The following is a 15305-nucleotide window of genomic DNA, read 5'->3' on the forward strand; positions in this document are numbered from 1 at the left end:
ACCGCAGCTGTTAGCTTCAGGAGTCTTGAAGCGTCACCTTTGACATGTCCCCAACGAGCGCGAGCGGGGGCCAAAGGCAGGGGCCACAGGACTGACCGCTGCAAGCTGTCACTACACCCGGGTTTGGACGCTTTCGCCGGGCCCCTAACTGTCCGGTTATCTCGTTCTCTCGCTTGACTGCATATGAAACTGACTTTCTGGAGTCGAATTTAATTGTAAACATTGTGAGGTCTTGCAAAGTGATATCTTTGCGTGAGGGGAGAGGGGGCTTTATAACTGCACTAATAATGTAATGTTTATGTTACGCCAACTCTCAAAAACGCCTACATACGAATTTAATATGATATCTGTTGTTATTACATTGTGAATTGTATTGCTCTTATTTCTTCAATATATATTAACATGTACGCATATACACATCTCAATTGTTAGTCGTTTTGAATAGAAGCGTCTGTTAAATTATTAAATGTAGGTGTAAATTTTATGTGTTATTTTGTTTTCTGTTCAGACGGATTTTTGAGCTGACAACTACTCTACATAAAAGGTGTTTTCATTGACTGTATGTATTTAGCTAAATAAATGAGGGTCCTGCTCATTTAGGCGCAGAATGAAGTTCACTCATGAAAGGTAATGTGCTGTGTCATTATTCTGCCAGGCCACGGAAGCGGGACACACTCCTGATGGCTTGGTTCGTTACTCTTTATAGCACAACAATAGAAACATCTGTCCAGCCTTTCTCTGCCTATTACCAATCCGTCCGTGCCTGAACCCCCTATAAACTCCAACTCTGCATGGAACACAATGACTCACATTCAACAGTCTGTACTTTAATTCTTGAATTTCTGAAATAAAAAAGTGTACATTCTAAAAAAAAACTCAGAGTGTGTCAATTGATTTTTGTCCATTTGAGGTCGTGACGCATTTTATTTTTTCCTTGTGCTTTCATATATTTTACACATTATTGAAATCGCCTAAATGTGTGAACACTTATCTTCAGATTGAATATCCCAGGTGAACCAAGAAATGTGTTTACTGCATGCAGCGCATTAAGGAGGTTCTCCAAAACAAAAAGCCCTTATTTTATGCATTCATAATAATAGTCTTGGATTAGACTTCATGTAATCGTTTAAATGAGGTACAATTAAAACACTTAATTTCCGAAACCATTTATTCATGCTTTGGTACATTAGTTTGTCTGAGGTCATTCAAGCTATGTCCAGAAGGAGGTATTCCTATCTGGAATAGAAAATAGGGTGAAACGTCCTTAATGCCTGACGTCAGAGGGCTGGGAGCAGCGCGCGTGCGCGGGAGCGCGGAGCGGCAGCCGCAGCGCTGAGCTGAGAGCGAAACAACAGCAGACATGGCAAGAGATGGCGAGGGACGCGAGCACACTGACACCATGCACTGCTGAAGGGACGGGGGCCTTAACATCTGAGGAAAAATACGAAACTTTATAACACGAAAAGAGAAAAAAAGAAAAAAGAAAGAAAAAATACTCGAGATTAGAGAGACACTAAAAACCTAACTTTATTTTCAATGAGCGCACTTCTGTGGACACAGCTCCGCTATATCAGATAGATGATTTGTCCACTCGCTTGCACGTATAATGAACGCACAGCTGTCTATGGAGAACATTGTCGATCTGCACGGATTGAGTCATGAACCGGTCCCCAGCGCAGCGGATCTCATGACCGGAGACAGCTCTCATCATAGGACACATCGGAGCACTCTGTCAGCCCATGCGCGCTCCATGGGCATGGCATCAATCCTGGACAGCGGCGACTATCATCACCACCGGCCCCCGGAGCATCCCGGGCTCGCCACCCACCTGCACCCGGCCATGAGCATGGCGTGCGAGGCTCCCCCCGGGATGAGCATGAGCAGCACCTACACCACTCTCACGCCGTTACAGCCCTTGCCGCCGATTTCCACCGTCTCCGACAAATTCCCCCACCATCATCACCACCACCATCATCATCACCATCACCCGCACCAAAGGATCCCGGGCAACGTCAGCGGGAGCTTCACCTTGATGAGGGACGATAGGGGTCTGGCCCCGATGAACAACCTGTACTCTCAGTACCACAAGGACGTGACCAGCATGGGACAGAGCCTTTCGCCCCTGTCTGGGTCTGGACTGAGCGGCATTCACAACTCCCAGCAAGGTCTGCCGCCGTACGCGCACCCCGGGGCCACCATGCCCGCCGAAAAGATGCTTACACCCAATGGATACGAGGCACACCACCCCGCGATGCTGGCTCGACACGGGGAACAGCACATGAGCGCGTCCTCGGCGAGCATGGTTCCGATAAACGGCATCCATCATCACCCTCACGCCCATCTCAACGCCCAGGTCCACGGGCAGGTGCTGGGCTCCACTCGGGAGCAGAGCCACTCCTCCGCGCCCGGTTCGCAGCTACACAACGGCGGCAGTTCGGGTCAGATGGAGGAGGTCAATACCAAAGAAGTGGCCCAGAGGATCACGACGGAACTGAAAAGATACAGCATCCCACAGGCCATCTTCGCGCAGAGGGTGTTGTGCCGCTCACAGGGGACGCTCTCGGACCTGCTCCGGAACCCCAAGCCTTGGAGCAAGCTCAAGTCCGGCCGGGAGACCTTCCGAAGGATGTGGAAATGGCTGCAGGAGCCTGAGTTTCAGAGAATGTCCGCGCTCAGGCTCGCAGGTGAGAGAACAATAGGTAATGCACGCTTCTCCTCTTTCCGCTGTATCATATTCTTTATCCTCATCACAGCTCTTCATATGCAATTCATCAGTGGCCTACCCTGCATCTTTTTGTTGTTGTTGTTAGGTTTTGCGTTTTTCTGTTGTCTTTTTGCTATTACTATTGTTGTGCCCCTTCCTTTCACTTCGATACTCAAACTCAACAGTGTGCTCTAGGTGCGTATTGACCAACTGGAAAGTGATTCCCTAAGATATAAATCGTTAAGAACGTGGTTGTTTTGGCTTGCTTGTTTGTTTTGCATTATTTGATTCGTAATTTGTTGTTTGCTTTCAACATAATGAACACCACAGGGCCTACCCCAGAAATATGGGGCGAAAGAATAAGAATTGTGTGCATGGAAAGCTTCCAGTCCCATTGTCTCCGTTTAAAAATGGAAGAAACACGAGCGCCCCACGGTCCAGTTGTCTATTCGTTTATTGATATTAATGAACAGCTTTCTTTAAATCATGACAACATGCCCAACGTTCAAATTTATTCACATGTATTCAGTGTGTTTGGTAAATGATGTGCGTAAATATGCGCAAAACCGCGTGTGTGCGCGCGCTGCTGACATGAGCTTTAAAAACGTGTTGCAGTGTGTTTTGGTTTTTCTTCTGTTCTCTTATGGTTGGATCTCTTCATTCGTTGTCCAGTTCGTGTTGGCTGTGAAGCTTTTCTTAATTAACTGATCGAGCCTCCATTAATTTGCCTCATGAGAATTACAATCAATTTGAGGCCAGTGATCCGTTCAAAGCCAGCAGTGGAAACACAGAGAGCATCTCAAACAAGAGTCTCTCTCTCTCTCTCTCTCTCTCTCTCTCTCTCTCTCTCTCTCTCTCTCTCTCTCTCTCTCTCTCTCTCTCTCTCTCTCTCTCTCTCTCTCTCTCTCTCTCTCTCTCTCTCTCTCTCTCTCTCTCTCTCTCTCTCTCTCTCTCTCTCTCTCTCTCTGATAATTGTCATAAATCAGAGTAGGAAATTAATTTGTGCACGACAGAAAATAACTCTAAATAAATGTTGAAATAGCCTAGTTTTAATGGTGAAATATGCATGTAAATTAAAAGGAGATTTTAATGTAGATTTTTCTGTTTGCAAATTGTATTTGAGATGTATCGGGATTCAAACACTTTATCAAGGCAAATGTTTTATGAATATTAGTCTTACAGCATATAGTACAATAAGGTTTGGCTGAAATTGTTCGTTTGCTTTTGACGCACAATGAGCGTTTGCTTGACATTTTATTTTATATATTGCTGGCCCAAATATGAATGTTCCAGAACATTTTTTTTTAAAATCGTAATCATAGAGTACATTTCGTTTTCGAGTTAAGTTCATGTGTTTTAAAACAAGTTTAATTTTAATATAAACGTTTTGTCGTTAGCGATATAAAAAAAATTGTGTTCATATCTTTGTTTTTTTTACTTAGTGTTAATATTATTACTACTATTATTGAACGGCTGTTTGGCTTGTTGCTACAAGTCAGTTAGATTTCGTTTCCTTTGATTTAGTGACTTTATTTTCTTATTCTGAAAAATGATATTGGAATGAGTGAAGGTGATGTATATTATTGATTGAATACACGTGGCTAAGGGTATGTGATCGGCCTTCTGAGAGGTAAATATAGAATTGGTATATTGATTATTCAAATTCAATTCCCTTCTCCCTTTCCTTAGTAATGTAAGACAGTAGCACTCAGCACTATTTCACATTACAGCTCTTTTACACCTTACAGTCAGTCTCCAAATTTGTATGCCGTATTTTCTCTGCATTTTAACGTATGGTTAAAATCACGTAAAATTGTACATTCTGTAAATAACTTCATAATCAGTTAGAAAAAAAACTTGGAAGTCAATCCTGTGTTTCTTTTTTACGAAAGCAACAATTGTAACAAATGTAGCTTATTATTTTTATCTTGTTCTGTATTATTTTTTATTAATCTAACGAAAGTTAGATTCAACATAATAATACTAGCCTATTTTGTCTTAAACGGGTTTTGTAAGAGTTTGTAAATTATGACAAGATATTATCCAACAATTTTATTCAGCATAATTGCATGCTTAACAGTCCGTTAAATGTGCTTAACAGACCGCTGATTAATGTGCGTGTAAATTTAACGAAACGGCATATTCATATTCATATTGAGCTGTTAATATGTTAATTCTGCTATATCATATAGTGTTATGTATATTAAGCCTATATAGTAGCATAGTAGGGCCGTGTTTGTGTATTACTATTTTAGCATTATGTAGCCACTTTCTGAAATCATTTACCGTGGACGCGCCCTCGTGTGCGCGCTTATCTGGCGCCTGTCTAATGATTTGCAGACAAACAGTATCTGTGATGATCAACTGTGTTGACGGATAAAGAAGTTCGCAGTTATTTCTCTGGGAATCTGCGTAGGTCTCTTCACAGCGGCCTTGTGCATTTACACAGTTTTGATTTATGGCACCTGATAACGACCTCATTTGCTTTTGTTAATATTTACCTAAAGATCCAAACGGTCTTTCCTGTGCATAGTTTTGTTATTTATTTTTGTACACATATATAATAACGGCTTCGTATAAAATAATAAAAAACAAAAAACATTAAGCTACAGGACATTTATATGATGCTAGATGCTATGTGTGCAATGTATATGCAAGTATTATTTATATAAAACATAAAGGTTTTTTTAGAAAGGCCTATGTCTTGCGAATATGTTCACAAAATTAAGAAATATCCACATTTTTGCAATATGATTAATACCATCGAAAAAATAATTTATATTAGAGGTGAGTTGCAGAATTTTGACTTTTATATTTATGAGGCTTATAGGCTATGTGAACGCTCCTGCGTTTAGCGTCCGTGCCTGTTTTATGAGTCGCAGGTTCCACAAGCTTTTTGCGCCCCCTTGTGTTTTTCTCTGTAACAGTCTAGAATTTAAAAGCACAGTGAAAGAACAGTAAGATAATTTTGGGGTAGACACGTGAGTGTTTACGTAAATATATTCTACATTGTATTATTTATTGACAGATCGTAAGTGATCTGATTGGCTGTGAAACTGGATGGATTTAGGCACCATCGGACAGTTCCATAACGCTAAAATAGACATCTCTCCACAAAACATCGTGACTTTAGTTTTTTCCTTTGTTTTATAAGAGAAAACCTCCAATGTTTTAACCGCCTTGAATAATCAAGAATTTTTAACTCGATGATCCTGCTTCAGACTAGGCCAACCTTTTTGACATTTTATATTTATTTAACAAAGCTTTGTTTGTTTCATGTCTGACACTTGCATATCAACCTTTTGTTGTTTCAGCATGCAAGAGAAAGGAACAAGAGCACGGGAGAGGCGAGCGGGGGAGCGTCTCCAAGAAGCCCCGACTGGTCTTCACTGATGTCCAGCGGCGGACTTTACATGCAATATTCAAAGAGAACAAGCGCCCGTCCAAAGAGTTACAAATCACCATCTCTCAGCAGCTGGGCCTGGAGCTCACAACCGTCAGCAACTTCTTCATGAACGCGCGTCGGCGGAGTCTCGATAAGTGGCTGGACGACTGCAGCTCCAACTCGGCCAATTCCTCCTCCAGCACTTGTACCAAAGCATGATGGAGTAACGGCTGCTTAATGACAAAAAAAAACTTCGGTGGAAAAGCTTTAAACAAAGAACACTTAACAAAAGACAATTTTAGACAGCATTTTGCCCTTAAAACTTGTACAAAACCGATATTTATAATATCCAAAGAGAAAACACCAAAGACTCGCATTTAGGACTTTGTTCGTCCGTGTCTGACATACTGCAAAAAAGAAGTTACACTCCAATCACTGGTCGTACTCATCTCAACAAACTCCCCAACCTGCGTCTCTTTTAACGTAACCCATTGCTTTCAAGGACCTTTTTCTCGTCAACAATTGGACATTGTCTTAAACGTGGAAAGATTGTTATTTACGTTGATGTCAGAATCTACACATGACCTGCAGGTGTAATGCCTGATGTCACACACACACACACACACACACACACACACACACACACACACACACACACACACACACACACACACACACACACATAACTGTGTGTCTGTAAACATCCCTCAATGTCATAGGGCACTCAAATCTAGCCGCAGGGATGCGTAAATATAGCTGATGGAGAATCTTGACATAGGTTGCCCTGATTGTCACCCTCAGGATTGTGCTTTCTTCCTATTTGTTAGAAAAGTTACTAAGGAACCCGAAAATACATATGCGCTTGCCATCTTGACTTCTCAATCACAGATGGTGCAACCAAAGAAACATGTGTATTTTTCAATCAGGCCAAACTTTTGACTCCCCTCCTCATGTGGTAATGTGGACGGAGGGTACTTCTGCATTTAACATATGATTAGATCTGCCATTTTTCCTTTAATCACTGGTAAGATATGCCTTTGTGAGTGTGCATCCCCAGTCCGTTCATGTGATTATTTCAGGGAGATGTTTTGCTAGCTTGAACCTGCCTTTTTAACCTGTATTTTAAATATTTTAATGCCAGTGGCTAAAAACCAAAGATAAAGTGACATCAACCAGCACCTGTCATCATTTCATATTCATTTCCATCTGGGGAACTATGGGGTTATTATTCTTATGGATTTCTCAGATACTTCTGGATGAAATATGTAATCATTTAGTATAGTTGTTAGCTTTGTCTGGAGCAAATGTGTATGCACGTTAAAGGTGCTGTAAGCGATTTTTTTGGCTGCCCTAGTCCCTTCAACCGCGTGTCTTCTCTTCAAAACGCCGCCCTCAAAAAATCAGTTTGCTGTAAACCAACCTGATGTAATCTAATTCATTAACTGAATGCAGAGCTGTTCCGAGACAAGCCGATTCCTCAGGATGCTTATTTCAGTCCCTTACAACAATCCCTTACAATACATTTAACAGTCATTAGATGAGAAATTCAGGTTGTTTTGTTTTTCAAAAGTTTCCACTGTTCTCACCATGAGCTGCATTCATTTCCCATCCACTTGGATGTCATATGTCCATTCATTTAGCTTAATTTCTCATTGAGATCACGCTGAACGAAAGCCTAAGCTTCATTTTAACTGCATCAATCATGACAACCACCGCAATGTCCCCAGAACCCAGTAGAGAAACTAAAGCGTGTTCTATGCATTTCACAACTAGGAAGAAAGACTATGATCCTGAGGCAGGGTAATGTGTTAAGAGACTCATTCAGACTCACAAGATATCTGGCCTCGTTGTCTCTTGTGGCGTAGTTTAGCTTTAACATATATTTGGTATTTACGACTATTGTGACATCGAAGCATATATAAATGAGCGCTCATGTAGAAAAGACGAAAAAACAACAAAACACATTAAGACCTGCTGATATTTATAGTGTGAACCAAAGATGCTACCTCAGTCCGTTTCCATTCGTGATTTCTATCAAAGTAATGATACCAAAGAATACCAAAGATTTGTTCTCTTTGCACGGCCTAAATGAATGATAAGGTGGATGAATAGATGGTGTTTTCCAGCCCTCCCTCCTGTCCTCCCTCTTGTCCTCCCTCTTTCCTTTGCTCTCTCTCTCTCTTTTGCTCATATGTGCTTGTATAACAGCGCCCTCGGCAGACATGTGTTAAACTCACAGGACGAGTGCCTTGCTTGAACCAAAGTGTTAAACCGCCGTTAACCTCCCACCTTTTAACTCTCGGAATACCTCAGCCTGTGGAAGGGCCACTGACGAAGAAACATAAAGGAATATCTCTTCTCTCTCACCGTGGTGCTTTTGCCAGTGCAACCATGCAATGAAAACATACCAAAGGAATTTCTCTTGCTTTCTCCGACTCTTTTGCTGACAAACCAAAGCTCCACCTCCCTTTTAAGCCACTTGCCCCGCCCCCTCGCCACGTCACTTGTGGGTGCGTCCACCAATTAGGCCGTGCACGTCTTTACTAATATCTGAATACCTCATAGTAATAAGTTTTCACTGTTCTGTTGTATAGAGAGTTTATGTGATAAAGGCAGAACTGAACTAGTTTGGTAATCGTAGATGTTTCTTCTTCTTCGAAAAAAGCTTTATGAGTATTTATTTTGACGGTTTTGGCTAAAGTGCTCAGTTTTGGTCACCAAAGGCGAGTTTCCGTGATAGCAGACTGAAACTCACGGGAAGGACAAGAGAAGCTTATTTTTTATTAAAGCCTTGTGTTATTCCGATACTCTATTACGATACGACTATTGTTTTTTACAGGGTAAAACCAACTGCTGTGATACTGTGTGTCTACGTTCACTTTCTTCTACTAGCGTGTTGTGATTTCTGTTAATTTAATTGCATTTTGTATCGCCTAATCTCTGTTTTAATTTATGTATTTGTAGAAAATATAGATTTGTACATAGTAGGTTTTTGGAAAAAACGAAACAAAAACGAAACAAAAATGGACATTCATTTTTATGTTACAGCCTTATGTCAGAACTGTAGATATATGGATAAATTTCCATTCCTCTTTGTTTGTATGTTAGCTGGCACTTTGGCCCATGTACAAAACACTGCCCAAGATCCGTATGGTCCGCCCGCAGAGGACTGACCTCTCTCCGTTGCGGCGCAGATGGAAAAAGCAGTGTGTGATGTTTTTTATTTGATTTTTTTATTTAAATGCTCTGAATGATTTGTCCTTTGTATTTCAAATCATTGTTTTATGGGTATTGCTGCACATCCAAAGATTTTTAAAACAAACCAAAAAGTGTGTGGGGGAGGGGTGGGAGGGCAGAGAGAAAGTAGTGTAATTTTTCAAAAGCACTGATGTTTGTGAGGTCTTTTGCTGTCTGCACGGGTATGAACCAGTAGTGGGCATAGTAGGCCAACATAGACGAGCTTAGTTCAATCTAGCCGGGCATTTCCTGCTAAATGGTACAATCTGAGGCTTTCAGGACAGAGGGCTGCAAGTCCTGCACACTTTGCTGTGTCAGGCACCAACTGGGTGGAGCCTAGACTGTGGGTGGGGTCTTAAGGCAGCAGGTCTGCCATGAGCGGGGCAGTAGTTCTATCTGATACCTGCCAATTTTGGTGCAAATGTGTATTCTGACAATGAGCAAAGTCTAATAAATCTGCAACGAAAACAGGAATTGGTGTGTGCATGTGTGGGGAGGGCAAACGTAAAAGGTTTCAGGTAAAAGGTTTTGTGTGGACCTTCTGCACAACAAGAGGCACCAAGCGGAATTTTAAAAAAAAGACTGTTTTCAAAGAAATGACCATTAGCATTGCCAAGCGAGCATCCCCAGACGCTGCCATCTTTGCTTGCATAAGATTGTGTTGAAAATTCTCCAAACAAGTCAGACATCTGTAAATGATCTACTATAATATAGTGATTTTTTTATATAATGCTTGAACAATGTTTGATCAGAACGACTACGCGTGTATTTTCCCTGCTTTATGACCTCAGATTCAGGCAAACAGTTTATCCCACAGCATTGGTTAAACCAAACAAACAGACTGCAGTTCCATTTGGTGCCGCAGCAATTACACACCTTTGGATGCCTGTGTTTGTGAGTGTCCGCTTTGGATGGAGGATATCACAGAACGGAGAGAATGAAGCAGTATTACGTCCCTTTACATTAGCAGGATTGAATATAAAGCCCACGATAGCAGAGCTGTTCATCTCGCTGTGCTGTACAATCAGAGTTGTTTTGTTTATTGTATTAGGTTTGCTGGCCAAGAGTTTCTTGTATGCCACTCAAGAGACGTCTGTCAGATGCAGCGTCTCTAGTGTTGGTTTTCTAGAACAGTAATGAGTGTCATCTCAAACCCTATGGTGAGTCAAGAGCCTCTCTACCCAGAACCCCTCCTAAACCACAGAGTCAAAGACACAGAGCTGTTCATTTGACAGTCCGCGTGCTCTCAAAAACACCACTAGGTCGAGTGGCACAGAACACACCCTTCTCTTTCCAAACCCTAAGCCCCGCCGCTAATGTAGTGTCTAGCTTAGATAGCTTGATGTATGTGAATGTTGGGATTGCTCTAATCATTAATTCCTATCCCAGTTGGTTGTCGTGGAAAAGGAGTTCCTATTTGATAGAAGGCTTGGCTCTGCGTGCCGTATAATACTGAGAGCGCCTAAGACAATCAGCTGGAAAACAAAATCATGTTTTCGTTTTTTGATATTTATTTTTTGTAGGTCCAAGAGGGACTACTTCCAGTGATGATTATTATAAAGAAGGAGTAAGGTTTTGATAAACTGAAAAATAAACTTGCTGACATTTTCTTTTGCAAAACTAGTGTGCTCGTTCCATTTCAGACAGTGCATCTTGTATCAAGCTGATTCTGTTTTAACGCTTTTCTTTATTCTCTTTCGGCCTGTTTTCTCTGTACGTTGTGTCTGTTTCAGTGGAGGAATGCAGTAGGTATTACTCTCAGGTTGTAATGCGTCTTGCTCTTCATTTCAAATTCTGACCTTTTGAACTGTTTGGTTTATTTCCTCTTTCTTCTTTTTCCTGTTAGCTACTGTTCTCTATGCCGTGCAATATCATCTTCTGTGTTTGCTAAGCAAGAAAAAAAAAGAAAAAAAGATGCAAGTTATGATGTCACCATGCTTTTTTCAGTGTTAAAATGTTTCAGCATTTCTGTAGTCACAAAAATGTAGAAAATAAAAAGGTTGGGTTTTCCAGCACATCACAACCAGACCTTTTGAAGTCCTTGTCTTTCATTCGTTCTAAATTTATATTCAACAAAGACCAGAAAGAATATTGACATTTTACTAACTCGTTTCCTTAGAAAAATACCTTTGTTTGCTACCACACTCTAAAAAAAACAGTGCATATATAGCACTAAAAGTGGTTCTTGGCTCGTAATCAGCTGGGTATGATGACTTATATCAAACTTTGGAAATAAGAAGCAAGACAACCAATTTAAGCTTCAATAGCATTAACAGTTAGCAAGTAAACCGTAAATAAGTAACTTTCAGAGATATGTTATTGATTTTGAAATAAGAAATAAAAGCTGTAAAAGAACCATTTTTGGCACCCTAAAGAATAATTTCCTCAGAGGTTCTTATATTTCTTTCTTCACTGTAAAGAACCTTTTGTGAAACAGAACGGTTGGTTCTTCAGATATGAAAGTTTCTTTTTGTAGGGTGGCCATACGTGCAATTTTTCCCGGACACGTACTGGCCAGGATTTATGGAACCATTCAGCCAAAAATGGTCCCTCTATGGTACCGTGAATCACCTTATTTAATATGGAATGCCAAAATTGACAATATTAAAAATAAATAAATACAAAAATAAATCCATGAAGAAATGTAAAAAAGCTCAAATAAATGAGTATTTGTGCTTTTATTTCCTTATTTATGTGTAATTATATATTTTTCCACGTTTATTTATTTTTTCATTTATTTATTTATACAATCATTTATTTCCACTTTTATTTATTTCCACATTTATTCATGTATATATGTATTTATTCCTACATTTATTTATTTTCACATTTATTTATTTCTACATTTATTTATTTATGTATTTCTGTGTCTGTATGCTAATGAGTGGGGCGTGTTTCACCTCAGACATTAGCAATCGATCTCAGAGCGGCGGTGCTGAAGCTTTGAGGCCACAGTGACACCTTGTGGTGTGACCAAACGAAACGAGTTTGGCTAAGTTGCATAGAGAAGGCAATCTAGTCATTAAATATCACCCTAACTGTATGTAGATAGGGTTACCACACATAGCCTACATATACTTTATTAGGGACATGGCCGTAAAACATTATCCGGTGGAGATTTCTAAAATGTCTTGGCGCACATGAACAGAAACTGCACAACAACAGGTCTGCTATGAGACACTTGGAAGAAGACACTTGGCAATGGAAACGCGTGAAATTATCCAAATCACATTTAATGTAAATGCGCTGGATGGAGCTGATAAGAGCTTGAGTTGTTTGTCAATGAGACTCGCACCCACCAGCTCAGAACGTCGAGAGAAACCAGCGCATTTCACTGAAGTCTACACAAGCATTATGATCAATGCGTTTGAAACGCGACTGCAAATACAGTTTACATTCGGGTTTCTTAATTTTGCAATGCATAACACGTGGCATTTCGAATGCTTAAAATATAACGCATATTTCACAGATGCTGCTCTTAGATACTGATTAATCAAAAGTCATCAATTGGATTTAGGGATCCGGGATTAAATCAAACAAAAGTGCATGCTCATGTTAATGCAGTGAGACACGCATCTCACGCCATCATCATGCCCATTCAAACAGCACCGTTAGGTAGCCTATATTTACACAGACTGCTTAACCTTTACACTTTAGTTACAGTGGCATAAAAGCCATTATGAGATTAATATTTTAAATGTAACATTCTGAATATATAAATATGAAATTGTGGAATCAATGAAATGATACGCGTAAATATGAAACTAAAACAGCCAGTAGGTGGCGGCAAGTCACCCTCTTAACGAGTGAGTTGAATCATTGATTCAGCCGATTCCTTAAAAGTACTGATTGGTTCAGTAAGGAAACACCACGTGTTGCTCGGCGGCGCGTGCAGCTGGAATTTAGGCGAAACAGCAATATATATATATGTTTATAATATATAATATCTGATCTGTTTTACAAAAAGTGTGTGTGTGTGTGTGTGTGGAACATGAAACTACACCGTGGCCTCCCGCTGGTGTTTTAATACTTATTTTTATACATTAAATGATAGCCTGCATTTATACTGATTTTTAAAAAATAGATTGATGTCTATTCATGATTCATGTCTATTTTTGCCTGTTACTTTATATAATTATCTACAATTCTTTGAATGCTATTAAACCACCTTCCTGTTTTCTCTTCCCATTGTCCATTTATTCTTCACATGTTGTTTGATTGAAGACTTTATTTCACTCTTACTATACTTTATCTGCATTCCTATGTCTTTTTTGTGGCTTCCTTTGCATACTCAACTAAATGTCCTTTTACTCCAACATAAGCTGGTACCCAACAGAAAGACATTAATGCCCATCATCTAAATCCTGTTTAAAGAATCTTAATCAACATATCTGATCTGATTTCTGAATTACGTGTTTTAATTGTAATTAAAGATGAACTTGGATCAGATCATACAAGTGTCCTTAATGGGTTTCTTCAACATGCTGCAATGCCAGCAGAATTGCTCGTATTTCACCAGTGTACAGTATATTGGAGGGACCGGTGCCGTGGCTTCACCTTACTTCAAATATAAATACTTTTATGTGGTTTTGACAAATATTAATCAATTATTATTCACAATTAACACCAACCTTTTCTGATACAGAAAGTAGAGAATAATTCATGGTTTAAGTCTCTAATGAATGCTTAGGCTCTCTCTTCCTGCTAGGTCAGTGTTACTGTGCAAAGGGACTTCTTATCATCATCTACGAAAAACATCTTCTGTTAACACACTCTACCCTTGAGGAGGTTGTGTATGTGTGATATTATTGTTTCAGGAAAGTGAGAAAGAGTGGAAAATCACGAGACAGACATAACGTCATGTTTTGATTCATATTATTGTACATGCCTGTCATCTTCGATATAGGACTATATGTCCTGTCTCATGACTCAAGAAGTGTTTGAGAGCTTTGTGTTCTTGTTTATCTATTGATGTGAGCTTAATTTACCCAAGTAATGACGTAGTTAGTTGACTCTGTTAGCTTAAATACTGCATTTTGGATGTAAGGCAGGTCGGCCTGTGGAACTCCTTGAGTGCTGAAGCTGACTTCTGCTGGCAAACCTACAAACTATTTTTATTCACTAAATTTTATTATATTAATTATATTCCTGACTCTGAGTCTTCTTTCATCATAACTGGTCTACGGGTCTTTTACTGTAAATCCCCTACAATATTGACAAATTGTTTACTATTCTTTTACTGACTTTGACATTAAATTCTGAGACACTGTATGTCACACCTACTTCTATGTTCTTCAAAGCATAGAAAATATTTCAACATAACCATAATTGTCTTCAATGTACACATGTATGTGTTATGTTGAGCATTTGGTTTTGACTTATCCTTATTGTCCTTATTTAACATGTCAAACAACCTTGTCCTCAACACCACAAAGACCAATGAGCTAATTGTGGACTACAGGAGGAACAAAATGGACATTCGGCCTCTCTACATCAGCAGGGACTGTGTGGAGACGGTGACTGCCTTCAAATTCCTGGGCATTAACATTGCAGAGGACCTGTCCTGGGACTCCACTGCACTAGTAAAGAAGGCCCAGCAGAGACTGTTTCTCCTGAGACTCCTTAAAAAGAACAATCTGAGTGAGGAACTGTTGGTGTCCTTCTACTGCTGCTCCGTAGAGAGCATTTTAACATCCTGCATTGGTGTATGGTTTGCCAGCTGCACTGTCTGCTGTGGAAAGGAAGTCACTCCAAAGGGTCATTACCACAGCCCAGAGAATCATTGTTCACACTCTCCCATCACTGGAGAGACTGCGCAGTTCTCACTGTCTCAAGAAGGCAAGAAATATCCTAAAAAACTCATCTCACCCCGGTCATTCTTTATTTGAACTACTGCCCTATAGGCAGGAGGTACAGAACAATTAAGACAAGGACAAATAAGCTAAACAATTTTTTTATCCAAAGGCCATCATCGCTTTA

General features: G+C 40.1%; 1 protein-coding gene across 2 annotated transcripts; it reads left to right on the forward strand.

Annotated features, from left to right (window-relative positions):
• The first annotated feature begins 1179 nt into the window (after nucleotides 1-1179).
• On the forward strand, nucleotides 1180-11344 carry onecut1 (one cut homeobox 1). Of its 2 annotated transcripts, none has more exons than XM_057348592.1 (2): nucleotides 1180-2699; nucleotides 6019-11344. In XM_057348592.1, exons 1-2 carry the CDS (start codon nucleotides 1607-1609, stop codon nucleotides 6306-6308), a joined length of 1383 nt encoding a protein of 460 aa, XP_057204575.1. In that variant the 5' UTR covers nucleotides 1180-1606; the 3' UTR covers nucleotides 6309-11344. The 2 variants fall into 2 exon arrangements, with proteins under 2 accessions (XP_057204575.1, XP_057204576.1); XM_057348593.1 differs by having other exon boundaries at nucleotides 1180-2684.
• The last annotated feature ends 3961 nt before the right edge of the window (nucleotides 11345-15305 follow it).

This window comes from Triplophysa rosa, linkage group LG12 (genome assembly GCF_024868665.1).
Source record: "Triplophysa rosa linkage group LG12, Trosa_1v2, whole genome shotgun sequence".
Taxonomy (NCBI): domain Eukaryota; kingdom Metazoa; phylum Chordata; class Actinopteri; order Cypriniformes; family Nemacheilidae; genus Triplophysa; species Triplophysa rosa.

Coding starts and splice junctions, on each gene's coding strand:
- onecut1 (XM_057348592.1), top strand. CDS start 1,607: ATGAACGCACAGCTGTCTATGGAGAACATTGTCGATCTGCACGGATTG. Junction 2,700..6,018: donor CGCAGGTGAGAGAACAATAG/GTAATGCACGCT, acceptor TTGTTGTTTCAG/CATGCAAGAGAAAGGAACAA.